The sequence below is a fragment of the Annulohypoxylon truncatum genome (genome assembly GCF_022578515.1).
Source record: "Annulohypoxylon truncatum strain CBS 140777 unplaced genomic scaffold F4807scaffold_3, whole genome shotgun sequence".
In the NCBI taxonomy this organism is placed as follows: domain Eukaryota; kingdom Fungi; phylum Ascomycota; class Sordariomycetes; order Xylariales; family Hypoxylaceae; genus Annulohypoxylon; species Annulohypoxylon truncatum.
In genome coordinates, this window is record NW_025953789.1 from 935,422 (window position 1) to 962,410 (window position 26,989).

The 26,989-nt window shown below is 48.6% G+C and overlaps 9 protein-coding genes across 9 annotated transcripts; 5 read left to right on the top strand and 4 right to left on the bottom strand.

Annotated features, from left to right (window-relative positions):
- Nucleotides 1–2,703: 2,703 nt before the first annotated feature.
- On the bottom strand, nt 2,704–4,282 carry F4807DRAFT_203283 (1-acyl-sn-glycerol-3-phosphate acyltransferase). Its single transcript, XM_047993834.1, has 2 exons — nt 3,328–4,282; nt 2,704–3,255 (listed from the first exon to the last, which is right to left on the bottom strand). Exons 1-2 carry the CDS (start codon nt 3,818–3,820, stop codon nt 2,840–2,842), a joined length of 909 nt encoding a protein of 302 aa, XP_047858388.1. The 5' UTR covers nt 3,821–4,282; the 3' UTR covers nt 2,704–2,839.
- A 1,587-nt stretch (nt 4,283–5,869) lies between these two features.
- Nucleotides 5,870–7,507, top strand: F4807DRAFT_456414 (uncharacterized protein; the record flags this gene model as incomplete). Its single annotated transcript, XM_048000876.1, has 4 exons — nt 5,870–6,189; nt 6,277–6,735; nt 6,943–7,329; nt 7,402–7,507. 4 exons carry the CDS (start codon nt 5,870–5,872, stop codon nt 7,505–7,507), a joined length of 1,272 nt encoding a protein of 423 aa, XP_047858389.1.
- Nucleotides 7,508–8,141: 634 nt separating this feature from the next.
- On the top strand, nt 8,142–10,368 carry F4807DRAFT_409458 (eukaryotic translation initiation factor 3 subunit D). The gene is made up of 3 exons (XM_047996538.1): nt 8,142–8,545; nt 8,620–9,838; nt 9,896–10,368. Exons 1-3 carry the CDS (start codon nt 8,332–8,334, stop codon nt 10,179–10,181), a joined length of 1,719 nt encoding a protein of 572 aa, XP_047858390.1. The 5' UTR covers nt 8,142–8,331; the 3' UTR covers nt 10,182–10,368.
- Nucleotides 10,369–11,991, top strand: F4807DRAFT_409461 (ribulose-phosphate 3-epimerase). Its single transcript, XM_047996539.1, has 4 exons — nt 10,369–10,765; nt 10,871–10,997; nt 11,193–11,438; nt 11,560–11,991. The coding sequence occupies exons 1-4, from the start codon at nt 10,650–10,652 to the stop codon at nt 11,824–11,826; spliced, it is 756 nt and encodes a 251-aa protein (XP_047858391.1). The 5' UTR covers nt 10,369–10,649; the 3' UTR covers nt 11,827–11,991.
- On the bottom strand, nt 11,992–13,798 carry F4807DRAFT_409464 (PLP-dependent transferase). Its single transcript, XM_047996540.1, has 5 exons — nt 13,523–13,798; nt 13,329–13,462; nt 12,718–13,248; nt 12,274–12,642; nt 11,992–12,221 (listed from the first exon to the last, which is right to left on the bottom strand). The coding sequence occupies exons 1-5, from the start codon at nt 13,633–13,635 to the stop codon at nt 12,163–12,165; spliced, it is 1,206 nt and encodes a 401-aa protein (XP_047858392.1). The 5' UTR covers nt 13,636–13,798; the 3' UTR covers nt 11,992–12,162.
- A 2,358-nt stretch (nt 13,799–16,156) lies between these two features.
- Nucleotides 16,157–18,572, top strand: F4807DRAFT_409473 (Oxoglutarate and iron-dependent oxygenase degradation C-term-domain-containing protein). Its single transcript, XM_047996541.1, has 2 exons — nt 16,157–16,459; nt 16,555–18,572. Exons 1-2 carry the CDS (start codon nt 16,396–16,398, stop codon nt 18,471–18,473), a joined length of 1,983 nt encoding a protein of 660 aa, XP_047858393.1. The 5' UTR covers nt 16,157–16,395; the 3' UTR covers nt 18,474–18,572.
- An 8-nt stretch (nt 18,573–18,580) lies between these two features.
- On the bottom strand, nt 18,581–21,767 carry F4807DRAFT_409477 (Endopolyphosphatase). Its single transcript, XM_047996542.1, has 3 exons — nt 21,464–21,767; nt 20,991–21,373; nt 18,581–20,893 (listed from the first exon to the last, which is right to left on the bottom strand). The coding sequence occupies exons 2-3, from the start codon at nt 21,154–21,156 to the stop codon at nt 19,038–19,040; spliced, it is 2,022 nt and encodes a 673-aa protein (XP_047858394.1). The 5' UTR covers nt 21,157–21,373; nt 21,464–21,767; the 3' UTR covers nt 18,581–19,037.
- A 1,228-nt stretch (nt 21,768–22,995) lies between these two features.
- F4807DRAFT_409483 (phosphoglycerate mutase-like protein) lies at nt 22,996–24,096 on the bottom strand. Its single transcript, XM_047996543.1, has 5 exons — nt 24,021–24,096; nt 23,837–23,882; nt 23,779–23,787; nt 23,514–23,725; nt 22,996–23,456 (listed from the first exon to the last, which is right to left on the bottom strand). Exons 2-5 carry the CDS (start codon nt 23,880–23,882, stop codon nt 23,115–23,117), a joined length of 609 nt encoding a protein of 202 aa, XP_047858395.1. The 5' UTR covers nt 24,021–24,096; the 3' UTR covers nt 22,996–23,114.
- A 146-nt stretch (nt 24,097–24,242) lies between these two features.
- On the top strand, nt 24,243–25,784 carry F4807DRAFT_203671 (serine-threonine protein kinase 19-domain-containing protein). The gene has a single exon (XM_047993836.1). The coding sequence runs from the start codon at nt 24,378–24,380 to the stop codon at nt 25,596–25,598; it is 1,221 nt and encodes a 406-aa protein (XP_047858396.1). The 5' UTR covers nt 24,243–24,377; the 3' UTR covers nt 25,599–25,784.
- Nucleotides 25,785–26,989: the final 1,205 nt, after the last annotated feature.

Genomic DNA, 26,989 nt, shown 5'->3' on the forward strand with positions numbered 1-26,989 from the left:
AGCGCGGGTCTTTTAAGCATTAGACTTTTCTTCCCTTTTGGGGCGGCGCGTAAAGCAAAAGAGTCAGCAAAGGAAAGGGTTCTACGTACACAGGGCTATCTACCTAGCAGTCATGTAGGTACCTTTGTAGGTACCTAGTACGTATTTTACATATATACTTTACACCACAGGCATTGGACGTACCATAAACGCCGTATGGGTCCACCACAAAGCGACTTCTTTTTTTTCTCTGGGTACCCGTGAACATTCGAAGACCCAGAGCGGGGGAACGACAGGGAGTTGCATTCGACCATCCGGCTGTACGTCCTTTCGTTCCTTTCGTTCCTTGAACCCTTTCTTACAAGCATAAGTTTCCTTATATGCACGCCGGGTCTCACATTTACATGCACGTAGATGCTTGAGGGCTTATTAATTCAAGTTAAACAGGTTGGAGATGCATAATTGTTTAACACAGCTAACACTAAGGTTTTTTTTAGCGCCTTTTAACGTTGTCAAGACCTGCCCAGTAGTCATGCGGAAATCGCTCCCTGAGCGGGGACAGGGTACCTCACTAACCTACCTCGCTAACCCCAGATAGTCCTAGACCCAGCTACCCTTGAATACCCTTGAGATGCGTTTTACAAACATTCCAAGGAACTTCTATCTCCTTTCTTTTTCGCTTCTAGTCCAAGTCATTCTGAGCCGCGTCAGATATGAGTACACACAAGTGTACTTGCGGTGTGTTTTATATCTTCGCCTAGAATATAACCACGATATTTGGCGATATTTGATGACGGGTACTGACATCCTAACATCAAGGCATCAAGGCCAACGATCGTTCTCAAGTCACGATAGCTTCGACAGATGCTGGATCTTCTCCAACCCGCCCAGCCCACGACACGGACCAAAAGATCTTAGCTTCTTAGGTCTTCAATATCCATCCAAGTAATGCATGCAGCGGAGCAGCTAGTTTCCTCCGACAGCTTAGTTTAGCTGGTTGTCAGTTGTTCCTGTCAGCAAATGAACAGCGACGAAACATGGGTCCAGTGATCCTCTTGCAGCACAACCAACCCAATCCAACGAGTCTATGGCCAGTGTTTACTTCTCGGACCATACAAAACAACGCCCACCAAGGGGGTATACGTCAATGCTGCGTTCCAAGAGGACGATGGCTTCGTCTTCATTACCATTGTTCATGCAGTCATCTCATCTTGGGAAATGGAACCGAATTAGCAAACACACCTTCTCCTCGATCGGGAGTCTAACCAGCGGTAATATTCCTCCCTTTTTGTAAACGCGATGCGTATGCGTCTACGTTGCAAAGTGGTTGTAACGAGACATCGGCCGATAGGTTTCCAAAATCCCGGTTCCATGTCTCCCAGTTGGACGCTGAATCGGCAAAGGACATCCACTTCGTTCCGGGAAACCATATAGTATGTTGTCCGTGTGTGTTTTCTATTGCCTTCGGTACCGGGAATATCCCCTATTTCTGTGTTGTAATGGGGATCACTCCCCGCCCCCTCCCCCTCCTCCTAAGAAAGACATACATACATACCTACATACATACACAACCTAGGAGGTATGTAGAGATACGCTTTAATAGCCTATCTTGTCAGAAATCTTCAAGCTGAGCGACCCCTCCAAGATCCTACGATTCACGCAAAGGAATGTATATCTTGGGAATCTTATCTCGAGAGACACAAGAAGGAAGTGAAAGGAAGTAGAACGACCGGTAACATGGAGCGATCTACGACCACTGAAACGACGAAACCACATCCCATTCCACAGCATCATCATGGCCATCACCCCACCATCACATAGTCCTCCAAGCAAGCCCCCTCTCCAATGCAATAGCTACCATTTGAGCTAGCCTCTATTATGTATGTACGCTCACGTATGTACGCTTACATATCAAAGGTGATACCTTAGCCAACCCTCTTCGACGATGGCCCTATATCCGTCGACTAACCTTTGAACACGGCTCTGTCCAGTCGCCGATGACGATCATTTGGTTAGTCTCTTCTAAGATCAACGACGGTAATCTATATTCTACCCACCCTGCACCACCCCATCATCTCGCACTTCTCGTAGCGAGTTCACATTTGTTCGATTATCGAGGATCCTCGAGATGGCGATTAAATGCATACCGATCAGTGGGTGGGATCGTGTCTCGCAGCCGATGCTACGCAACCTCACTTTAACCGAATGATGTCAAACCTATCACCATTGCCAATTCACACGGGATTGTCTGTGCTATCGTAGATTTACTCCTACATCTCATTCTTCTGCTGAACTGGGTGGGCTCGTAATGTTGTATCGGGTCGAAGAGAGCACAATACTCCACGATATGTTTCCAATTCAAGGACAGCTATCCCTCAATTCCCGTAACTTGGTTCTCGTTACGAGTATAGTCTAGGATATTGGTGCTGCTATGACACATGACGAAGAGATGGTCTAGACTCTAGACGAACTAGCTTCATCAGCCCACGGTTCCCGTCACGGCCATCGGGGCCATGGTGTCTCCACGGAGACGAACAACGTTCGAAGCCCTGCAAATGCACGATAACTCCTTGCAGCAAGGACCGCATGCGATATCGTCCAACACCCTCGTGACGCAAGTAATTAGGCAAAACGCATCCCGAGCTATGGGCATATAAAAGTCATATGCCACGGATAATCGGTTAACGATACCAAGGCCGACTATGAATTTCATTGCCCCTTGCAATGCGGCTGACATTTCTACATAGTAGTGTTCTCATATCAAAGCGTCACCCCCGAGTTACTACTCCAACATAGAGGGTACCGTGTCTCAAAATCTAGTACTAGTCTCACAGGTTATGTGCATACTTCCATGAGCGAACTATCTTGTAGCCCATTCAGTTTTGATAGTATCGAGCCATTCCCCTTTCTCGACCCACCGCTGCTCCAACCATTTCACCAGTTCTTCGTCCGTCGAAGGGAGGTCTTCCAGAAGAAAACGCCGCGTATGGATATGGAATCTATATTCGTGGGAACCGCTCAGATCTGGAAGCTTCAAAGTTTCCCACATGTTCGGAGCTATATGGAATTTATCCTTATGCTGATACGCAATAGTGAAATCATACACAGCCTTTACGTGAGGTGCCTTTCTTAGTTGCTGCACAGTAGTCACGAACCCCTTGGTACGGGGGTATAACAAATGCAAGGGCTGCGGGCGGCCATTCTCGTTGCACCAGAGTCTAGACTCCTCATACTTCTTCGGAGTAAATCGTGTAGCCTCACTGAAACTTATCAGCCCTGCAGATGAATATGTTAGCGGCACAGTCTACTATATCGTCCGCGATAGGAATCACTCGATCGGACACTTACACATTGGCCACTTCCTACGCACGATCCCGCCAAAGACGCGTTGAAGCTCACGTTGATCTCGCATCCAATTCCTGGATACCATTGGCATACCCATCGCCCACAAGCCCCAACCAAGGAATGGAACCCATCTGAGCTGGATCTTCGCAAACCATCGGCATTGCCCCAGCATACCCGCACGCAAGGCACAGGCCTGAATCATGTAAAAGTCGGCCCACGTAACGTGATTCGAGATGACAACAGCCGACTCCTTCATCGGTAAACGGTCCCCTGAAAACGTGATCTTTGCGCCATTGCAACTCTCGAATATGACCTGGATCCACTTCCAGACGGAGTATGCAATGCGGGAGGAAGCGTGATAGACGAGGTCCGGCGCGAATATCTTCACTGGCAAGAGGAGAGATAGCGCAAGGTCGCACACCGCCAGGTGAAGAACCCAAGGGGTTACTAACGCCACGCCCCTTAGGTTGGCGGCAATCTTCGCTACTAGAGCCATCCAGGGCTCTACGTGGATGTCGAGATACTGGAGACAATAACAAGGACCGACTTCTAGACGACGGACCGAAAAAAATAAATGTCGGTCCTCCGTCTGGATCACGAGTTAAAAACCAATTCCGGCCACAGGAAATTCGGCAACTCGGTCGACTTGTCACAATGACCAGCAGCCCCGTCGTTTCAGGTTCGGGTCTCGGCCTAAGCGCTTGGAGATCAGACCCGGCGATCGCTTAGAGTGGAAGATCGCTGGGGTCAGCCAAACAAGCAATTCGCAACTGAAGCTGCCGCAAGGATTTACCATAAAGATGCCGCAATCCGCAATGCAAGAATCAGTTTCAAACGGCCCGTTCCGGCGTTGACGTTTACTAAGTTACGTCAATGTTATTGGGTTCGGTACGCGACTCGCCCCGTCACCTAACAATACAACATTCCAAAGGTTTGCGAAAACCCTACCTAGGGAGACCTAGCTACTAAGTGGCGTTTAGCTAAGACATCCGACCACTTTACGGGTAAAGTTCAACTGTACGTGAAAGGAAACTGGAGGAGGGGGCCGAGCTGCGTCCAATGGGACTACTGCCCGATCTACATACAAGATCGCTACAGGTAGACTAAATGCAACCTTCGGCTTCATTCTTCGATTGACTTTCACCTTCGACAATGCTGGACAATGGATTGGCGGTCAGGAGACCTGCAAAAGCACGTCTATCCTTCTCCCGAACCAGCTCACGGAAAATAAGAGATCGCTCTGCTTGACGACCTGTGTAGGTCCTCATCTAATATATATCTAGCTATTTAACGACTTTCAAATTCCCATGATTCCTGCCCTGATAATCATAACTGTTTCGATAAAAGACAAGGCACAATTCACATGCATACTCTAGTTCCCAAGTGGAAGCTTTCCGTGATCATCCGGGGTTGAAGCTACCTACCATATTCGCGTGTTTCGTGCATACATACATATTACTATGTACGCTCCATTGTTGGGAAAGGCTTGACTTGATATGCCCATCGGTGTTATATCCGAGTAAACAACTGTTTCTAGTTTACACTCTGATACGTGCCATTGCCAAGGAAAATCAATGACTTGACAAGCGGATTGATGGGATTGATCAGCTGTTGCTGAATCAGCCAAAGAAGATGAACGCACCCAGGCTCCTCGAATCATCAAAAATGACAGCACTCACTGTCTTACTATGTACCTCCCAGGGTGTGATTGGGCTTAAGGATACAACGTAATTAAAGCTCAAGTTGAATCTCACGATGGTAAGCATACCTATTGGAGAAGAGAGCAGGCAACTTATCTAGGCTACATGCATGACATATCCAAGAAGAATAGGCCCTAAGGCTAAAAGATCAAGCTTCTTAATAATTCTTTAGAAAGCCAGGAGATGGTACGGCAATTACCCAACAGTAGCGAGGTTGTGAGGCAGTGCTATTTATCGAAGAGCGGGCATGTACTCACATATCAGCCCATCATTACATCTGCTGCAACGTAAGCTGAGCCTGACCCCTGGAACTGTTAAGGAGGAACATATCGTGAAGGGAATATCCACCGTCTTATCCAAGATTTCGTGGGGCTTATCCGCCCACCTCTCCAACACGCTCTACGCCCCCAGATGATCGGCCTCCGCCATCCATAGAACGCATCATCTCAAGCAGCATATCGGATTTGGAGGGAATCCCGTCTCATACGCATACTCATCATCAAATTAGTTTGAACTTTTACCACGCGGCGCAAATTAGATCTCAAAGAGCTTCTTGCACCTGCATAGTGGCGACCCAAAAGAGCCGTCCGTCAATAGAAGCGATCCTTTTTAACATCCTGAATTAGATACCGCTCCCAGGGCCGTTCAAGGCTGAATCGAAAGGTGTGGGAGGCGATTCATCTATTCTTAAGTATGTATGTAACATTCTCACCCCGCTTCGCGAGGCACATATATGAATGCGTCTTCCATCAATTTGGGCCCTACAGCCCGTATTAGATACCCCCCCTTCAATCCCCAGATCTCGGATCGCGCACTTCGCCGTCGATTTCGCTCCAATGTGAATCATGGCTAGAATGACTGACCCAGGGCCTACAGCCGGCTATCCGTCGCCTCCGAGGCATTACTCTCCATCCGACCATAAACCTTCCTTGGGTTCGCTATACGAACACGTATCGATGTCGTCTTCCTCGTCGCCCCAGAACTCCAACAGCGGCGCCCATCCCGACAAGGGAGGACCGCTCTCGTCGCTCAACCTCAACTTTCTCAAATCGCTTAACGACAAAAAGACGACCCGCGATGGGAACCCGCCCAAGCGACGAGGTCCGAAGCCCGACAGCAAACCAGCACTGACACGACGCCAAGAATTGAACCGCCAAGCGCAAAGGTAGGTAACAGTATCTTAGTATTTCTTCCGGTCAACCAAAAAGTCCGGCGTCATCAAAGTATTTCGTTCTGATCACCGATTGGATAGGACGCACCGAGAACGCAAGGAATTGTATATAAAGGCGCTCGAGGACGAGGTGCTGCGGTTGAAGGAAATATATAGCAACGTCTCACAAGACAAGGATAAGCTTGCCGAGGAGAACAGGCAGCTCAAGACGCTCCTGCGACAGAACGGCATCTCGCTCGGGTCGGGAGCCGGCATAGACGACGTCGCCAGCGGCCTGAGCCCTGGGTACACGTCTAGCGGGAGCATATCGGGCAGCTACGCACCCGGAAGTTCCAACACTGCGTACACGCCGCCCCTGACGTCGACAATGTCAAGTCCCCCTTCCATGTCCGTGTCGTCCCAAGGCCAGCAGCGGCAACAACAGCAGCAGCAGCAACCCGGTCAGAATCGCGTGGATTACGAACAAGCTGGAATAGATTTCGTCTTAACGTACGAGAACCCCGATGACCCCTCGAAGGCGTACATATCACCTCCCCCGCAGTGAACCTCCTTTTTTGTGCCTGTTTTGTTTTTACAAAAGTAGTAGAAGAAAAGAAAAGAAAGAGAGAGAAGAAAAAAAGAAGAAAAAGAAAAACAGGTTCATTGCACCATATTGACTAATATGATTACACTCACGAAAATGTAAATTTCACGGACGTGGTACAAGAGCGTGGAAAGCTAATTATAGCTTGGCTGACGGGCGTATAGGCTCGAGAGACCGTGCATGGACCACATGCCGTGGCTGATCGAGCGGGCGCAGGACACGAGCGGCGACGCCTGCGGCCACGCGCTGATGGCCTCGTGCCCGCCGGAACCCTTTCCCGAGCTGAGCGAGGAGATCCCGTTCGGGTACGCGCACACGCACGCCAACCGCGGGGACCCGCACCTCAACCAGTCGAGCCAGCAGACGTGGGAGCTGTCCAAGGGCGACCTGACCACGCTGCTCGACCTCAGCAAGAAGCTCGACCTCGACGGCGAGATCACCCCCGTCATGGCCTGGGGCATGGTCCTCGCCCACCCGAGACTGGCGGACCTGAAGAGGGAGGACTTTGAGAGATTGATCGACGATCTCAAGGGGAAAGTCCGTTGCTACGGGTATGGCTTACGACCTTCTTCCCTGTCCTGTTTCTATGAAGTCATATAAGTGCTGATTATTTTACCCCACAGGTTCGGAGCTGTGATGGAGGAGTTCGAGGTCCGAGACGCTCTCAACGCCGTCTTCTCCGCGAAGCCAGAGATGAAAACAGAGATGCAAATGGGTATAGCTTTTTAGGTAACGAACGAATCTGGTCCTTGCCGCGTTTGGCGTGTTATCAGTTAGTACCTTATACTATTAGTGTGAAAATTACAAGAGAGATGTAGCAATGGTGACGACGGTTACGATGATTGGGGGGTATGATTGTTGGGGGCGTTAGATTATCTACCTAGATATGTATTACAATTACATATAGCGAATTAAAATCATGTCTCATTAGTATTGCTTCCCGGTGCTGACTTTTCGTTCAGCTTGCGGACTTGTACGAAGTCCATTATGTTTCATTTAGACCTGTCTTGTTCTACGTCCCAAGTATGAGCAACATCTATCGACCTGGGTATGCATACGGAAAGTAAATACATCCATATGAAGGTAAATTGTATCGAAGCTCCTAGGAACCCTTGAATTCGTAAATAGTTGGATCTATATTGTCTATTCTCTGCGCCTAATTCAATTGATATTGCCAGATACTATATTAGATATGACTGTTCTACCTCGTTGGTTCACTTATGAGGATAATAGGGGGGTAACAAGAAAAGGGGGGAGCTTTCATAAAGACTTCATAACTATATGTACAGTATAAAGATAGTAGAAACTTACACCTTTTCACACAGTATGCTCTTTTCCAAATGGCAAGGTACGTAGGTACCTGAGATAGTTTGCGACTGCCCCACACCCCACCAAACTCTCTGATTTCGAAGTAAAATATTCGCCCTCGACTAAAATTTCATCGCACTTCAACCTTAACATAAAAACAACTCCGAAGCAACTTGCAACGATTCCATATTATTTCGGAGTAGAATATACGCGCAAGAATTGATTATTTTCTGGAATCGTCCAATATGGCGCCTACTTCTTTAGCCGACCTCATTTCGGCCCTGCCCGAAGGCGATGGATGGGGCCCTCCCCCCGTAACCGAGACCACTCTGAATGGTGTCCCGTATGCTCCCTTCTCGAAGGGGGACAAACTAGGTCGCATGGCAGACTGGACCGCGGATAGCAAGGATTCCCGCGACGGTCGTGGTGGTAGACAGCAGTATAACCGCAACTTTAGGGGTATGGAAATCTTGGACAATTTGGTCTCGGCCATGGAAACAATAGACGTGGTGCTAATTTTCAAATCGATATAGACCAGCAGATCTATGGCGCTGGTAGTGCCGCGCTCTTTACCGCCCCTGTCGCCGAAGACGAAAATACCTTCTCCGTTGTTAGCCGAGAGCCCACTAAGACACGATACGGCCGGGGAGCCGTTTTCACGCGCGGCCGTGGACAGCGAGGCGCTCGTCAGGATACTAGAGGTGGCCGTGCCCAACCTCAGCGCCCTGGACGTGGAGGTAACCAAGGCTATGGATACGACAGCCGTGGACGCTCCAACGCGCCTCGTGGCCGTCGCTTTGGATGGAAGGACTACGATAAGCCGACTCGAAACCGAGATGCGTCCATTAACATCAAGGCTGACTGGCAGCTGCTGGAAGAAATTGATTTCAACAGGCTCGCCAAGTTGAACCTGGATGCGGACGATGGAGAGGATATCGACAGTTACGGATTCCTATATTACTATGATCGGTCTTACGATAAGCAACCCGTCAAGGCAGCCGAGAGGAGACTTGTGCCTCTGGATCGTGCCGCTTACAACGTCACGACCTCTTCGGATCCTGTCATTCAGGAACTAGCTGAGAAGGACGAGGCTACTATCTTCGCCACTGACAGCATCCTGTCCATGCTCATGTGTTCTACCCGCTCGGTTTACCCGTGGGATATCGTCATCGTCAGACAAGGCAACAAGATCTTCTTTGACAAGCGTGATAGCGCCGCGCTTGACATGGTGACGGTGAATGAGAATGCCGCAGATGCGCCACTGGAATCTTCCGATGGCAACAAGGATGGTATTAACCAGCCTGGTGCTCTTGCGGAAGAGGCTACATATATCAATCACAACTTTGCTAACCAAATTGTTCTGGAGAATGAGTCTAACAAGGTTGAGATGACTCACGAGAACCCGTTCTATAACGCTTCCGAAGAGACCGAACCTCCCGCAAGCAAGGCATACAAGTACCGCAGATTTGACCTTTCGACTAGCGAAGAGGACCCCATGTACTTGATCGTTCGAACTGAGTTAGACGCCGTCCAAAAGAACGCCATCAATGGCGAGGACCAATTCGTGACCGTCAAGGCCCTAAACGAATTCGACAACAAGGCACAAGGCAGTGGTGGTGCTTTGGACTGGAGGACTAAGCTGGTCAGTCAACGCGGTGCAGTCGTTGCGACGGAGATGAAGAACAACAGTGTCAAGCTTGCCAGATGGACGGTGCAGAGTATCCTGTCTAAGGCCGATGTCATGAAGCTTGGGTATGTTTCTACTCTATTCCTATATCATTAGATATTCATTACTAACTTGTTTTCTAGCTTTGTTTCTCGGGCCAACCCGAAGACTAACGACAAGCACATCATTTTGGGCGTTATTGGCTGGAAGCCCAAGGATTTCGCCAACCAGATGAACTTGTCTCTCTCCAACGGCTGGGGTATCGTCCGCACCATTGCTGACATGTGCCTCAAGCGCGAAGATGGCAAATTTGTGCTTGTGAAGGATCCTAACAAGTCGATCCTTCGTCTGTACGAAGTACCCGCTGGTAGCTTCGACGAGGATGGCGAGGAGGAAACGATTCCTGAGACCGTTGCTGAGGAAGATTAAACTCAACAGCTTGAGAAGAGAGGACTTTAGGAAGCTTGGTCTAGTAGTTCACGGGTTATCTACCTGAGGACAACCCGGTGACATTAGGAGCAAAAGAAGCATTCATAATAGAGAACATTGATCCAAGTTCGTAATTGTTCGACTATTTCTTGGCCATGATATGTTCAAATCAAGCTATAAATCTACGTGAATTCCTGCTCGTAAAAGACACCATTTCCACCCATACACGCAATAGAGCAAGCATTAGGGGATGAGGGGCCGCCCCACCGTCGATCCCCTTCCCCCCACTACCCGCGATGCCCCGCCATATTTCTTCAGTGACGTCTATTTGTAACCATTTGTCGTCTCATTTCGCAAACCTGTACAGAGATATAGCACCAGGCAGATCCCTCGATTTACGACGAGATAACTTCAATTACGCACGAGACACCCGTAATTCATTGACCCTCTAAACAGCCAACCACAATTATGGCGCCAAAAGCGATCATAGCGCCCTCGATCCTGTCGGCGGACTTCGCGCAGCTAGGCGCCGACTGCAAGAGGACGATGGAGCAAGGTGCCGACTGGCTTCACGTAGATATCATGTGCGTATTATATATTTGTTGAGATTACTAGGTTATAAGGAGACTTGGGTGGGAGAGATTGGCCTTTACCGGGTTTGCGAAGACTAAAGCGCGGTTCTCTCGCAGGGACGGCCACTTCGTACCCAACATCACCTTCGGCGCGCCGGTCGTGGCCAAGATCCGGAAGCATGTCGATAAGCCCGAGGCGAGCTACGGGCGCGGGACGTTCGACTGCCATATGATGATCGCGGAGGTATGTATACCATGCCATTGCGTGTTTTCCCTTTCCCTTCCCCTTCCCCTTTCGTTCCTAGCTTCGACTAGATAATTTTTACTACGCACACCTTTGCATAACCCCCCCCCCAAAAAAAAGGGGGGAGGCAGGGCGCGTTAAAGAGAATATATGGGCTAACCGTAAAACCCGTCCGGGCGACGGGGTACCCAACAGCCGAAGAAATGGGTCAAGGAGTTCCAGAAGGCGGGCTGCGACCTGTACTGCTTCCACTACGAGGCGGCCTTCTCGAGCGCGGCCGAGAGCCCCGAGGCCAAGACCGACGCGAAGACGAGCCCGAAGGAGCTGATCCGCTACATACACGACCAGGGCCTGCTGGCCGGCATCGCGCTCAAGCCCGCTACCACCGTCGACGTCCTCACCGATATCCTCGAAAATCCGGATCCGAAGGAGCGGCCGGATGTGCGTTTTTTCCTCTGTCCCCTATTTTTTGTTTCCTTCATATTTTACTTTTTCTATTACTTAGGGGGTCGCGGGGGTTGGTTAATGTTAGTTGTCGGAACGGTTAACTAACAATGGATAGATGGTCCTGATCATGACGGTCGAGCCCGGCTTCGGCGGCCAGAAGTTCATGGCGTCGGAGCTGCCCAAGGTGCAGGCGTTGAGGCAGAAGTACCCGGACCTGAATATCGAGGTCGACGGCGGCCTGGGACCCGGCACCATCGACCAGGCGGCCGACGCGGGCGCCAACGTGATCGTCGCCGGAAGCGCCGTTTTCGGTGCTAAGGACCCGGCGGAGGTTATCTCGTTGCTGAGGACTGCTGTCGATACGAGGTCCGGAAAGCTGTAAGTGGGGATATGGATATAGGGGTATATGGGTGAGGCATAAATGAATATGAGATGCATGGTGTGGCGTACGACCCGTGGATTGCTTAGGAGCGAAGCGGTAGACTGGCGCGGGATTTTTGGAAGTTACGAAAGAGATTAATATACATTTTCTACTATTCAGGATAAGTTTCAAGGATGGTAGATGACTTTATGAGGTTAAGAAATCAGGATATCACTATCGACACGGCCAAACCCCCTAGCTACCTAAATGTTCAAAGGTGATACCCAACATCGTTTCGGCGCGGCCACTAACAGGGACAAATGCTAATACACAGGTCTAACCTTTATACCTTTATATCTAAGTAGTCTTCGAGATTACGCTGTCGAGTGCCTCAATCAACCCCTTTATTTCCTCCACTATACGACGTCGTCAGGAGATGATATTGCTACGAATGATAACAGCACTTACAAGTATTATAATGCGCCATGCTAACTCTCACAACTCCGCTAGGACCTAGCTTGAAGTACTCGTTCACCAGATAAACCGAGTAGAAAGCGCCCCAGCGAAACCCGAAATTGGTAGTCCGTTCGAGCGTCTCGACAAGCTCCCTCGAGTCCAGACCGTCTACCGTGAAGCTAATCGTAGGGAGTCGGAGCTTCTCGTCCGCGCCCCTCTCGCCGTATATAGTAATGTTGGGTTTGGAGTTGAGGTACTCGAGCAACGCGGCCTGTAGCTGCGTCTCTTGCGAGTGCAGAGCGCCCCATGATCCGGCTTGAGGGGGGCCGAGGTATTCGGTGACTGCTGGGATGGACTGGACTAGCTCGTAACAGCAGCTTCCTAGCCTTTTTATCAGCATCGGATCACTGGGGAATTTCTCTTCCTAGATTGCGAAAAGGGGTTGGTTATACGTACCAAGAGTAATCTTATTCTCAAGTGTCGCACTCGGGTTGAAGAAATGCCCAAGCGTGCGCATTTGCTCCTGAGCCTTGCGGCTCCCGTACAGCATTGAGACGTGCGGACCGAATATCTTGTACCATGACAAGACGTAGAAGTCCACCCCTAGCTCCTTGACGTCGATAGGCCGGTGAGGCGCGTACGATACGCCGTCGACAAGCAGGAGAGCATTAGGGATAGTATGGACGACTTCAGCGATAGCCTTGACGTCGTGGATCGTCCCTAAGATGTTGCTAGCGTGCGTGCACGTCACCAACCGCGTCTTCGCGGATAATAGGTTCTTGAGGTCTTCGGGTAGTAGTTTTGGATTGGTTGAGCCCTCCTGCGGAACCCACCACTTGATGACGAGCTTCAGACGCTCTGCGAGGTCTTTCCACGGCGCGATATTAGCCTCGTGGTCGATCGCCGAGAGCACGATCTCGTCGCCTTCTTGGAACTGGAAGGTGAATGATAGGTTCCGAAGGAGTTGGGTCGCGGTAGAACCATATGCTTATGGGGGATGAGTAATAAATTCCCTACGCCTAATATCTTGACATGGAGATATATGGAAGATAGGTCAAAAGACTTACCTATCTCATCCTTTTGGGCATTGAGGAACTTCGCCCCAGCAGTCACGCCGTCATTGTACCGGGAACTAGAGGCTTTGCTGACTTTATAACCTCCTCCAAACTGGACGTTACTCTTGATCAACCAGTCGGATATCCTAATTTGTATTAGAGCAAACCCCTTTTGTTTTTCAGACGTGACGGTTTTTCTTACTCACGCTTCGACGACACTTCCTAAGACCTGGCTTCCACCTGCGTTATCCAGGAATACCTGATCCTCCTTTAAGGCCGGGAACTTAGATCTGGCGGCTTCGACGTCGAAGTTAGCCATTGTTTTCCTTTTACTTAAAACAATGGCCTAGTTTAGTTCTTGTAATTATTATTTTGCCATGTATGTATTATATACCTGAAGGTAGGCGTTCAACCCTTCTATACCAACTGTAAGAGTTACCGAGTTTAGAACGCAACTAATGACGCTGGTGCGGGGATATACTGCCGATGGGCGTTTCTATTCCGAATAAATCTAGGTTCTCCAATACTTTATCTTGCCTACATACATACCTAGTACCTAGACTAGACATGGGTTGCTCAAGTTCCCACCTCGCTATAACAGAATGAATACCGAGTGGAATTCTATATCTTCACGAACTACTAATTCGAGTATTTGAGGATATCGACAACCATTTAGACCTACAATTGAGAGCATATACTCCTTTGGAAAGAAAAGAACTAAGAAGAATTGTCCGGACGACTTTTCACTTGTGATTTCCTTTGTCCCCCAAAATCCTTGCTTTACCCAGACTACGTTATGAAGCGATGCTACACAACAGATAATACTTATCTCGTGCATGTGGCTAGCGTACCGTAGTAGAATGCGCTATAACATAATATAGGTGTATGATGTAGGCATAATTATAGCTCAATGGCAGAGTATACAGATTAAGCGCTTCGTCAATAGCCGCCGTTCAGGGGCGGGAATATGATAGGAAATGGGCGTACCAAAGAAGACGTCAATGCAGGTACAATACCAGATATTGTAAAACATGGGATTGCAAAAATAGTCAGATGGAATAAGTGACCGTAAGAGGAGGTTCAAGTGTATGGGGCTTATAATAGCTTCATCCCTAAGTGGGAACTAAGGTAATTATAGCCGTAGAAGTTTCTTCTCTATCCGTTTACTTGTGAATTCGAACCTTCTGTACAGAATGCATCGCTGTCCAGCTCGAATGTTGCTACAAGATATGCCCTCCTGAATTACATTATTGACTAGCGATAATGGAGGCGGTAATGGAAAAGGGGCAAGAGAATTTGGTAAAAGAATCGGGTAGGTACCTATGTATGTATGAGGAAAATCTCCCCGTTCAGATCCACGAAAATCAGGGGCTAATGTATCCAAGGTGCCCAACATTCGATGGGAGCTGTCAGAAACCTTCAGCATAACAGTACACCTTTGCAGACTCCGCGTCTTGCTCAAATCTGCCATTTGGTTCAATGTAAAGGCCTCTCAGAGATTGAAAGAAACTCTATTATATCTGATCATACCATAAGACCAACCTAGGCACATCTACCTGATATCTCCAAAGTTGGTTCACCGGATCCATAATCTTAATTACTAACGTAGCATACGCCCTCCTAGAAAGACAATGTGGTGTATCTTGATTTCGACGCTGAGGGGAATTGTGATTATTCTGGGTAGATGCGGTATGTAGTATGTATCACGCACGCCATCTCCGAGGATCGGAATGCTCAAGAGCAGTAAAGAGAACTCACGGGAAGACTATGTATACCGTTGCTAGACCGTTTCACAAGAGAGCGAGATGAGAATCAGACTCGACAGACTCCAACAAGTGTCTTAAGAGGGGTCCCACGAAGCACGGAGACTATGTCAGTGTAGCATTAGCTAGTTGCGATCATACGGGAAGCGGTGATCAGAAGACTCGGCAAAAACGGGAACATATTTCGAATTTCTACCTAGGAGAAAAGGGGGAGGTAGACATTGGCAACGGAATGACGCCGTGCTATGGGAGGGACGATGTTGGAAAACAAATAGAATTATAGCATTAGCGTTCGTTCGTTCAATGTCGAGATAATTATAGCTTCATTTCGTAGAGAAAATGGCCTCCGTCTTTTTAAGAAAGTTAGGAACCTCTAAAGGGGGAAGTGTATGGCTCAATTCTCATTTTTATTGGCGAATTCCACATACATAGATAGACTCATGGATGGTGCCCTGATGGAACTCAACACTGAGGATTAGAACCGCCGGCCTTGGTGCACCTAGTGTTAGCCCGTTCCACATGAATAGATACATGTCTATAGATGTCGTCCAGTGAGAAATCAGCTCGATATAACACCAACTTATTACTCTGATTTAGAGCAATTGCCGGACTTTATGTGTTAACCGCCAATACAGTTCCACTATAGAGGCCATTGAACAGAGTGATGGTGTCGACTATGCATATTGCATGATCTATATATACCTAGCTATACATGGCTTTCGAATGCATCCAGTCAAACTAGAGAACGGGAATCCTGCGAGTCGGAATGGATGGGCGCTTCAACCATCATGCAGTCAGATCATACCAGTTATTTTGGCGTTAGATTTGTTGGTTCATTGGAGCTGAATATTAAAGCCAATGTAGGAGATGTAGCAGCCGTGGCGGTAAGGAGGCAAGCGGGAGAGTATGAAAGCGGGAGGGTTACGAATAGGAGAACGAGAAAAGATAGAGAAGATAGAGAAAATAGAGAGGGGCATCAATTCAATTACCTACCCGGTAAGAAGTATCCACTTTGTCCATTAAAGTTGGTGGGTCGGGCGGTGAAGATCATACCAGCTTCCCTAGGGCTACCATCCATGAAGCTTTGGAAAGTGCGGGTTAGCGTGGACCATTTTTCTTTTTTCTGCCGCTGCTTTCCCTCAATAAAAGTGCGAGACTAGAACGATTATCAGTCGATAAAGTAGGAAGCTACAATTCTTGTCTACATTTTTCTACATTTTTCTACATTTTCCACGACTTCCGCGAGCTTTTTGAACTTCCCAAACTCGCAATTGGCATCTACAATCTTGTAACACAAACTCTATCGTTAGCCCAATATGAAGCGCAAAGCTCAGTCACAGGCCGAAAGCCACAAACCGCACAAGAAAAAGTCCAAGACCTGTAAGCCGTCTACCATCTATCTAACAGATCGCGATCGCCCATCGTACGATCCGGCTAGAATTTTTTCACGGCAGAAAGGTTGACTGCCACCACAGCATTGGGTGATGAGGATGCCAAAAAGAGGTTCAGGAAAGGACTCTTTGACAAAGATGTCCTGGACAAATATACAAAAGGCTATGCTAAATCCACGCCTTACAAGCATAGCGTCATCCACGAATTAATCGACGACACCTTACTACGAGCCGTCCGCGAGGAGATCAAGGACAATGTATCCTTTACGCCCAAGGAGACTGACATCTACAAGATCCACCAATCCGGCGACCTCGCAAATCTCGACGGCTTGGACGACGAGGCTTTAGCAAAGCTGCCGTCATTACTTGCTCTAAGAGATGCAATGTACTCGCAAGCGTTCCGAGATTATGTTGCCCACATTACTGGATGTGGCCCCTTGAGTGGCAGGAAGACGGACATGGCTATTAACGTGTATACTCCGGGTTGCTATCTCTTGTGCCATGACGACGTTATCGGGAGCCGCAAAGTCAGCTACATCCTTTACCTAACCGACCCCGACATCCCTTGGAAGGCTGAATGGGGCGGCGCGCTAAGGCTATTTCCCGTACGTACGATTAAAGGCAAGGATGGTGAAGTTGCGAAGACACCTGCGCCAGATGTTTCTAAAATAATACCACCTGCATGGAACCAGCTGAGTTTCTTTGCTGTCCAACCCGGCGAGAGTTTTCATGACGTTGAGGAAGTATACCATTCTGAAAGCAAGAAGCAACTAGAAAAGGAGGGGGGTAGAGTCCGTATGGCCATCAGCGGCTGGTTCCACATACCCCAGATCGGAGAGGATGGATATGTCGAAGGCGCTGAGGAGAAACTGGCCAAGAATAGTGGCTTGATGCAATTACAAGGGAATCCAGACCAGTACGACTTGCCTCAAGCGAAACCGGTCAAAGTCGAGCAACCACAATCGAGTTCACAAGAGGAGTTCGACGAAGCCGACCTCGAATTTCTACTCAAGTACATGGCCCCGACCTACCTCACCCCCGATACCCTCGACCAAGTTGCCGAGCAATTCGACGAATTATCCACAATCACTCTACCCAATCTCCTGGGCAAAAAATTCGCTCAGAAGCTGAAAGACTACATCACTGCACAAGAAAGCACGCCTCTTCCAGAAGACAGCGCGAATATCGAGAAGGGCTTCTGGCGAGTCGCCAAGCCGCCTCACAAACACCGTTTCCTATACCTCCAAGCAGACGGCTCTAAGAAGAACGGGAATTCGAAGGAGGAAGAAGCCTCGCCTATCAAAGAGCTCTTAGAAGAGTTCCTCCCAAGCCCGCAGTTCCGCCGCTGGCTGCAGATAGCCACCCGCAGCGTGGTCGAGAGCCACGACTTCATAGCTCGGCGCTTCCGACGCGGCAAAGACTACACGCTAGCGACGGGCCACGAGGGCAAGCCGCGCCTAGAACTCACCCTCGGCATCACACCGACGAGCGGATGGGGCGGCGCCGAAGACGAAGACGAGGACGAAGATGACGCCTCTGCCGAAGAAGACGGCGGCGCTAAGTCTAACGGAAAGAGCAAAGGGAAAGGCAAGGCCGCAAATAAGAAGAAGAACGGCAAGAAAGAACGCGAGGAAGAGAAAGAAGAGCCGGTCGAGGTCGGCGGCCACGAGGTGTACATGGCGGGCGACGACGACGCGAACGAGGACGCGGCTATATACAAGTCGGGCAACGACGATGACAATATCCTTACCTTCGAAGCTGCCACCTGGAACTCCATGTCCTTGGTATTGCGCGACAGCGGCGTTCTCAAGTTCGTCAAGTACGTAAGCCAAAAAGCTCCGGGCGACAGGTGGGATATCAGCGGCACTTTCGAGGTCGAAGAACTGGACGATGATGATGAAGAGGACGAGGACGGTGGCGCGGCTAATGGCGAGGGAGTAATTGATGATACGGAGGAGGAGTGGAATGGGTTTCCCTCTTCGTCGGAGAGCGATTCCGATTAATTAGGTGACTTTACTGGGCTACGGGGAAGTGCGCGTGAACGATTGACACCGAGATACTAGAGACGATAAGTGATGACAATGATGACAAAAATTTTTCAACGTTGAATTCGTAACTATGTTCAGTTTTCGTAAATACGTGTCTTGGTAAATGATGCTTGCTATCTCGTACATAGTCGTCGAACCGAACCAAAAAAAGACGCACCTCCAACATCTTCAAAACAGGTAGCTCCCCATGCTCATCGCCCCAACACCATTCGTCCTAGTCTAACTCTAGGATCTAGATGCGTAAATGCTATCTAATGCGATGCGATGCAGTGCAATGCGGTTGCGTATGAAGCATATATATACCAAATCCGCCATGCAGTGGCCGCTTCCAATCATTCATCCAAAGACGTTCGTTGCTACCAACGTCTATTATCGTAGTTATCATACCCCCTATACCTAGTGCGCCGCTCTCATGCCATGCGAAAAAAAAGAAAGACAAAAACTCCCTACCTAGGGTTAGGTTTAAATCTAGCCCCCCTTTACCAACTATGACAAAAAAGCTATCCTTCTCTTTGGGGCTTATTTGAGATCTTTGAGCTCGTCAACGCTTTTCGTGCTGACGAACGCGTGCTTCAGAAAATGGAGCCATATCTTCGTGTTCTTCATCTCGTGGCCCCCCTTCTTCTTCTTCTTTTTCTTTTTCTTCTTCTCAGCTTCGATATCGTCGTCCTCTTCTTCGTCGCTGGACTCCACATCTTCTACTTCATCATACGTATCCTCTTCATATTCATCGTATTCCTCCTCGCTAAGTCCGGTGGACTGGGCAGAGGTTTGCCCTATCCTGTGGGCGAGTCTCAATAAACTCCTGACGGTCAAGTCTTTCAGCTTGTAGATCTTGTCGTCAAAAGTGGTATATTCGACCTCGTAGTGAAACTCCTTGGGTTGGGGTTTGGCGTGTTTTGGCTTCTTATCCTTGTGCTTTCCTGCGTCCCATTTAGAGGACGATAATTCATCCTTTCCAACGTCGTCCGCGGTAATGTCGTTGTTGATTACGGTCAAGTTGGCATAGTATTGGATGTAGCCTTTGAGTGTTAAAGGTTGGGGATAGTATCCTGGACCTGGTAGACTTCCCTTTGCTGGCGCGTCTGGGATGGGAATGTCGGGGTCTTTGCCATGCTTTCCCTTCTTCTTTTTCTTCTTCTTCTCAATCTCCATGTCGGGCTCGCTGCGTAATTCCAGTGAATGCACTTCATGGTCAGACGCGGAAGCACTTTGCACACCTGACTTGCGGACAGTATCTACCCATGTGGGAGTATCCTCGATACCGGTAATGTTGTACTCGAAGACCCTAAGAGTTGGGAGATAATTAGGAACGACGCTAGGGCTGATGAGAGTGAGCTGGTATCGCTCTGCCCATGGTCCTCCGAGCTTCTTCTTTTTGTTGCCCTTCTTCTTTTTCTTGGATTCTTCAAAGTCCTGGCCCTGAACGGGGTCTGGCAGTTTGGCCCAGTCTTCTCGCAATTCCATGAGGTAATCTTTGCTGGATTCAGTTGAAATCTCATCCCCCAAAGACTCGCGAACGTTTGCCAATTGATTAGACTGAGCTACAATATAGGAAAAGTCAATCTCTTTGGTATCTTGTAGAAGAAAATGGTCAATGTTCATGTGACCATATAGGGAGTTGATGACGACATCGCGATACTGCTGTAGCCAGAGGGTGTATTTCTGCCAGCATGTCTCATCCCACAATTGCTTTCCAGAAGTTCTAGCTGGAGGAACATGTCCCATAAGGATAGCCTTCATCCCGCGCTCTCGCATGAATTGAAGTTGGACTCGTAACCATTCAAAATGCTGGTATCCGGGCTCGCTTGGGTGCGCACAATCGTCAACCCCTGCATTGCGATCGAAGAAGTATAAGGTGTTGAGACTGAAGACGGCGAGCTTGTTGGGGATAACCTCAACGTAGAACCAGCCTCCAAATTCAAATGAGTGTCGCTGATCTTCCGGGATGAAGGGTTTCCAAACGTCGGTATAGGCCCTCAAAATGTCGTTCGGACCTGGCATTAATACGTTGTGCGGGTATATATCATTGTTGCCAAATGTTGGGACGACAGGGACTACTAATCCACTATCGTCAGAAAATGTTTTGACAAATGAATCCGCAATCCTGCGGTTCATGGCCAGAATATCTTTATTATGGCGGGGCGTCTTCTCATCGCTGTCATGGCGGGCAGAGTCGCCAGTCCAAACGACAAAATCAATCGAGTCTTTCAAATTGGCGGTAATCCAATCGAGGGTCGCATCTACCAGTGCTAGGGGAGAATCGCAATCAGAAGTTTCTGCGCCATAAGTGCCAGCCGGGCCATGGCCTCGATGGCATGCGATATTCTCCTCCGTAGATGTGTGGACTTTATAGAATTCGTCAGGGTGTAGATCTACGCAAGGTGGGATGAGTTAGCATTAAAATGAATGTTATATAGATCTATATAGATCGTGGTGTGGTGGGATGTTACGAATCGCGATGTACAGTACCTGTTATATGAAGGAACCTGCCGTGCAACTTGCGCTGCGATGCGAGTGGGCTACCATCTTTACCTGCCTGCAGGACGTATTGGTTTCCGGTAGTTGGCGCACCTATGACGAAAGTCGCCAGCAGGCCGGGAACCGTCCATAACCAGGTTGATTTTCCAGGAACCATATTTGACCGTGAACGGTGCTCTCAGAGAGCTATAAGTGATGAAGGGGGAAAACAAGTCGCATAGCCAGGGTGTAAGTAGGAGAGAAATTGCAAAGCTGTCGTGTTCAACGGTGTGACAATTCCGTCATTGTCAACTGTAGATTCGAAAATTGATCAAAATGATCGACGGCGGACGTCAAACAGGGCTAGCTGTCCGCCTAGGGACCAATAAAACTTGCTGTAAAGGCCAAAACGGCGTTTTTAGCCAAGGGCTCGGTGCCAAGTGGATAACCAACGATGGGTAAAGGGGGCCTAGAATACTACGTACCTACAGATTCCTGAGTCCTGAACGAATCTTCCCGAACATAGAACAATCTAATTCAAAAATAACCACAAGTGAGTCGGCGGCGGCTTACGAGCTTCTTAAGCTACTGGGTACTCCCTCATGTTCTAGTGGATTACTGTTCACGAGGCTGAAGGCTGATGATAGGCGACGAATCACAGCGTCGGATCTCGCACGTGTAGGTGGTTAATCGCGGAGAGTCGAGCAAGTGAGACATCGTAGACCTCCCCCAAGCGCCACTTTAAAGGGCACACGACGGCGGGTAGGTCGGTTAGATCCACACACTTGCCTAAGTTCCTGCCCACTAGTTTATCGAAAGATCAATACCCGAGTGTTTGCTAGGGTCATTTGCAAATGGAGTCGTCCTGCAAGTTTCAACACCGAGGTCGTCAGGTGGAGGCAAGATGGCAGGATGTACGGCCGTGATGAAGACAAAGAACTCCGCTCTGCCGAGTTCCCGTTCTCGTGTGTCCTGCAACTATCCGACTGCCAAGTCCCACTGGCCATCAAGGTGCTCTTCTAAGTCAATAGAACGATTCGACGATCCTTTCGTTGGCCCTTCGAGGATCGAGTGACGTCAGACCTAGTACAGTGAGTAAGATGTGAAGCCGTGAATTCCGTGTTGGAGCTAGTGTGCTAGTCTAAAAATGAGCCTATTCATTGCCACATTGCTGACTGGTTGTGAGGTGAATATTGGGGATTTCTGTTTATAATTGACGCCCCTGTGATCTAGATCGTACCATGGGGAAGTTTGTCAACCTAGAAACTTAGAATACCCACTTCATGTCAACTGGTCTATAAGTGTCGAGCTAAGAATTAAACTTCTTGAAAATTGGCAGTGACGATGGAAGACATACATACATGAATGTAACAAGACCCCTGAGAGTATTGGCCAATGGGAACCTGTAGATTCTTAGGGGTCTCTCCGATTTTGCGCTAACGTATGATTACATAAGAGAGCCTACGTAACGGGTACAACAGGTACACCTAAATTTTTTTCTTTGCGGGATGAAGACGTCTTTTTAATCTTTACATTCGACAGCACATCTGACCCCCAATCGTTTACGATTGCTCAAAGACGATTTCTTCCACCGTCTTCAAAGCCGAGTCTAGTGCGAGATTATAATATGCCGTTCGTTTGAGGGAACCCGATATTTTTTCAAAACATCGGGTTCCTATGGTATATCTCGGCGACATCGCAATTCCATACATACCTACTACTACTTGTGTAGAATGTAGTATCAAGCGAATCTTCTGGAGGACGACACGTGTCACTGGACGCAGCGCTTCCGATATCTACTAGGTCAGGTATTTAGGTTACATTGTGCTCATTCAACTGCCTTTCATATGCTAGGTAGTTTATATCCAAATGTTTCAAGCATTATGTTGTCTCACGTTGTCTCGTTTTAGCACGGGCATCACGGGATAGAACGGGATGCCACTGTATCATCCCTATTCGCGAGTGTCCGCATATGGTTTCGTGCGGTAATTCTGCCGACAAAAATGCATATGCATTTCGCACTTGACAGGAATTTCTTGCATTTTTAATTCCTATGATAACTACGGGACCCATTGTTTCTGCATTATCTTTGATATTCACAGTACCTCTAACCCGGCTCAATCATGGACGGTAATCCTATAAATCATTGACGATAACCCTGTGGAGCTCCTCAAGTTCGAGACCCTCCGAGTTCTTGACAAGCTTATACGATCCGTACTCTAAGTTCTTGTATTTTGGTCCCGTGACAAGTCTTCGAATAAAGCCCGAATGCGTCACAACGATGACACATTTTTCGGGACGATTGTAGAGCCATTCTTTGGCGAAAGCTCCCCTTCTCTGAAATGCCTCCTCTGAATTCTCATACAAGCCAGTCTTCTGGGGATAGACGGGGTCCAACTTCGAGAAATCTATGTCTGGCCACTGTGACTTGATGAGCTCGGGATGGGTGCCAATATCACAAGGGTTGTCCGTTGTTTCCTACATATGGTCAACGCTTATTCTAATGAATAGCTCCTGGTGATTTGTTATACATACTTGCCATTCGGCGCGAACCTCGACACGAACACCACGATTTCGAAGCCATTGGAAACCATACTTGACGGTCTCTAACGTTCTTTTCAGAGGGCTTACCACTATAAGGCACTCTTCGGGCTTGAAAGGGAAACCTGGCTCAAACTCCCCCTGAAGATTTTTGGTTAAATGTATGCCTCTATCACTAAGACCTGGGTCGAAAAGTGACCAGTCATGTGCTGCATCGCGTTAGCTTATGTGATTTATTATAGGTCTTGGTATAACTTATTGGTGATGTCTATAATCAATTAGATATTGCCTTCTAGAAGTTGATGATAGGTTCCTACTGTGTAAAGCTTCGCCATGACGTATGAGAATGACGGTTGGTGGCATCTTGAATAGAATACGTTGGTGTTTATTCTTAGGCGAAAGAGTAAATCGTGAAGCAGGCAAGTATTCTCTTGGCCAGCTCTCTAGGTCGATGCATTCTTTTATCTCTGTCGAAAATAAAGTGAATCACAACTAACTTACGGTTTGTATTTCGTAGAATTCAAACAGTTTGGGCTTAAGAATCTGGGGATTGTCCTTCGTAGGGACAGAACATAACACAAGGGAATAGACTTCTAAAGCTTCATAGTGTCACATTTACTTATTCATAGAAAGCCGAATTCGGCTAGCGCAAATCTTGATGGCCAATTGAATCGTGTGGATGAGATGATGGCTGCCCCTATCGCCCAGAGTATGCGCCACACACCCCACTAACGTCACACAGGCAAGTAGCCTTCAATGTGGCCAGGCAAACTTTACTAACGGCTGCCTGCTTCCAATCGCCATCATATCTCTTATTTCGTACTTTATTGAAGCATCTGATGTTCGTTCTTGTCAGAAATGAGTCTGCGGAAGATCTTAGGGGGCTCCAGCCGGGTTAAAAAGGCCTCCAAGAAGTCTGGCGCAAACCGATGTTCGCCTTCATCCTCCTCTTGGCCATCTTCTCTACCTCGTCGCAAACCAGGAATCCGGAGTGAGAAGTCATCTATAGGAGATGAAGATGGCGAAGATGACCTCTTTGACGATCAACTCGACGATTACGGGCTGGTCAAGTCCCTAGCGACCGATCTGAACTTACGTGACACCTCACAAGCCGTCCTCCATATACGCAGCCACATGTTCTCACCAATGCCCGATCGAGCGGCCGGAATGAACTCTACGCGAATCGCGGAAGTACTTAATTATCGAAAGTCGCTTCCTCCTATCGTTACTATCTCGCACATACAAGCTCTGTTATCGTCACCGAGCGCAGTGGAACGAGAAATCGCGGAACTTGCGCGGGCTGGGTTTATTCGGAAGGTGATTGTTCCCCGGCGAGGAGACATAGGAGAGACCGTGGTACTTGCCGCGGATTATGAACAGATGGTGAAAGCTTCTATGAGTCTGGAGGAGGATACGAAGAGTAGTCTGATTAAATTTTTAAAAGAAAATCCTGGAGTCCAGGCATTGAAGTCGGATGCTCTTCATGCGTCGGGGATTGACCAGCTCCTCAAGGCTGGGTTCCTAACATCTCACAACACTGGCGCAACCCACCATGGCCGCTCGTTACATACTACAAATTCATACTCGCGACCTGGAGATAAGGTGACGTTAACGTCCTTAGACAACATCTCAAGACAGCCAACTGGCACACTTGACGCCGTAGGAGGCGAGGGTGTAGTACACAAAGTTGGTGGTAGTGGGGCAGGCTCACTCGGCATGTCCTGGCTTGATACGGGCGCTGCGGAATTGAAGCTTGCCGTGCCTGGGAATGGCACGTTCCTGAAGCTTCTCTCTTTGGCGCTCGATCACCTCGTCTCGTTACTAGGGAAGTCACGTTTCCGTGAGGCGCCGGAGACGGTCCTTCGTGATCGATGGGATGGCGGTATCGCAAAAGACGAGGCGCGCTATGCGGCGAAGCGCTCACGAGGAGAGTTCGCTGGCGTGTTGCCTGGGCAGACTAGGAAGTGGAGGCAGTTCTACGGACTTTCTTTTGACTGGGTTTTACAAGAGGCTGTCGGATCTGGCCTAGTCGAAGTCTTTGAAACCAGAAGTGTTGGCCGCGGCGTACGTGCTCTGTGAGTCTTCCATGCGACAGATGGTCTGCCGAGATGCGGTGTCACTAGTCTTGGCGTCGCACCTCGACGCCCAGGCATACTATGTATGTATGTACAAGTTTTACCCCAGATCGCGCAACACAGGCTACTGCATCTATGGCCTGACGTTGATTTGGAAGGGTGTTGCGGTAGCCCATGCCAACTATGCCGACGATAGTGGTTGGACAGCAGATGAAACTTGTGCGATGCAGAAAGTAGAGAGCTGGGCGTTTCTACGGTTCAGCCTCAACCGGGGTGATCCTAGAGAAACGTGAAATGCCGTCGATCGTTGCCATGCGATTCTGCTGAAGCTTAATCAGACCCTTATTCACATTGACCATTGAGGATGAAGGGTTAATGCAAACGAATGAAACTATAACAAGTAGGGCCAATGTTGCGATTGGTCGCTATAAACATTACGACAAGAGAATACACGTCGATCACGCCGCCCGAGAGCGCACATGTGAAACGGCAAAACATAAAAGTAATGGCGGTCCGGTATCAAACAGATCCACAGATCCTCCGTAGATCGCGATCATGATCTCTCACCCGTATCATCGACGGCGATCTAGAAGGAAACGCATATCATAGACAATACCGCCGAACAGTACGAGCAGCTTGGCTATATCATGAATATTTCCACATAGAATATAGACGAGGACATTTGGATACGTCCATATAGATTATTAGAAAGGCCTCAAACTACTAGGTGTCGAGGTAGAAGGCATGAATAAAGGTGGTCACACGCGTATCAGAGCTACATATGCAGCTAAGCTTCGAGACTGTCCGTACATATAGTCCCGAGAATGCGTCCAAGCCCCATGATCTATATTACTATATAAGGGGCAGATGATCTTCCCCGCAGTCATTCGAGGGCCGGAGTTCTAGCTTCTTTATGCGCACTCGGCGTCGAAACGTCATCCCTAGCGGCATCTACATGCAACTCCATTTTCATCTTGGACGCAGGGGAAGCAGGGGGGATAGGGAACCGGGGCGGTCCGGAGCCGTGGCTTCGGACGTCGATTACTTAATGCTTGGGAAGGACTAATACACACACATACACACACACTCTCTCTCTCTCCTCGGACGCGGAAGGCATAGAGGAATAATCCCCGTCTTTTTGTTTCCCCTTTTTTGCATAGATCTCTCTGCTGTGATAGGCTAGGTATACTACCTTACGTATAAGGCTATTACCTGCGACAGGATTCTTGTAGATCGCGGTCGTATTGCTCGTACGCAGTACGACGTAATCGGACATCGTGTCTATAATCCTGACCTCAGAAATCTGGGTAGCTCAATATGCATGAAACAGTACTTGCAGAAAGGGAGAGTGGAAGATCTGTTCAAAGGGAAACGAGAATCTTTCGACTTTTAATA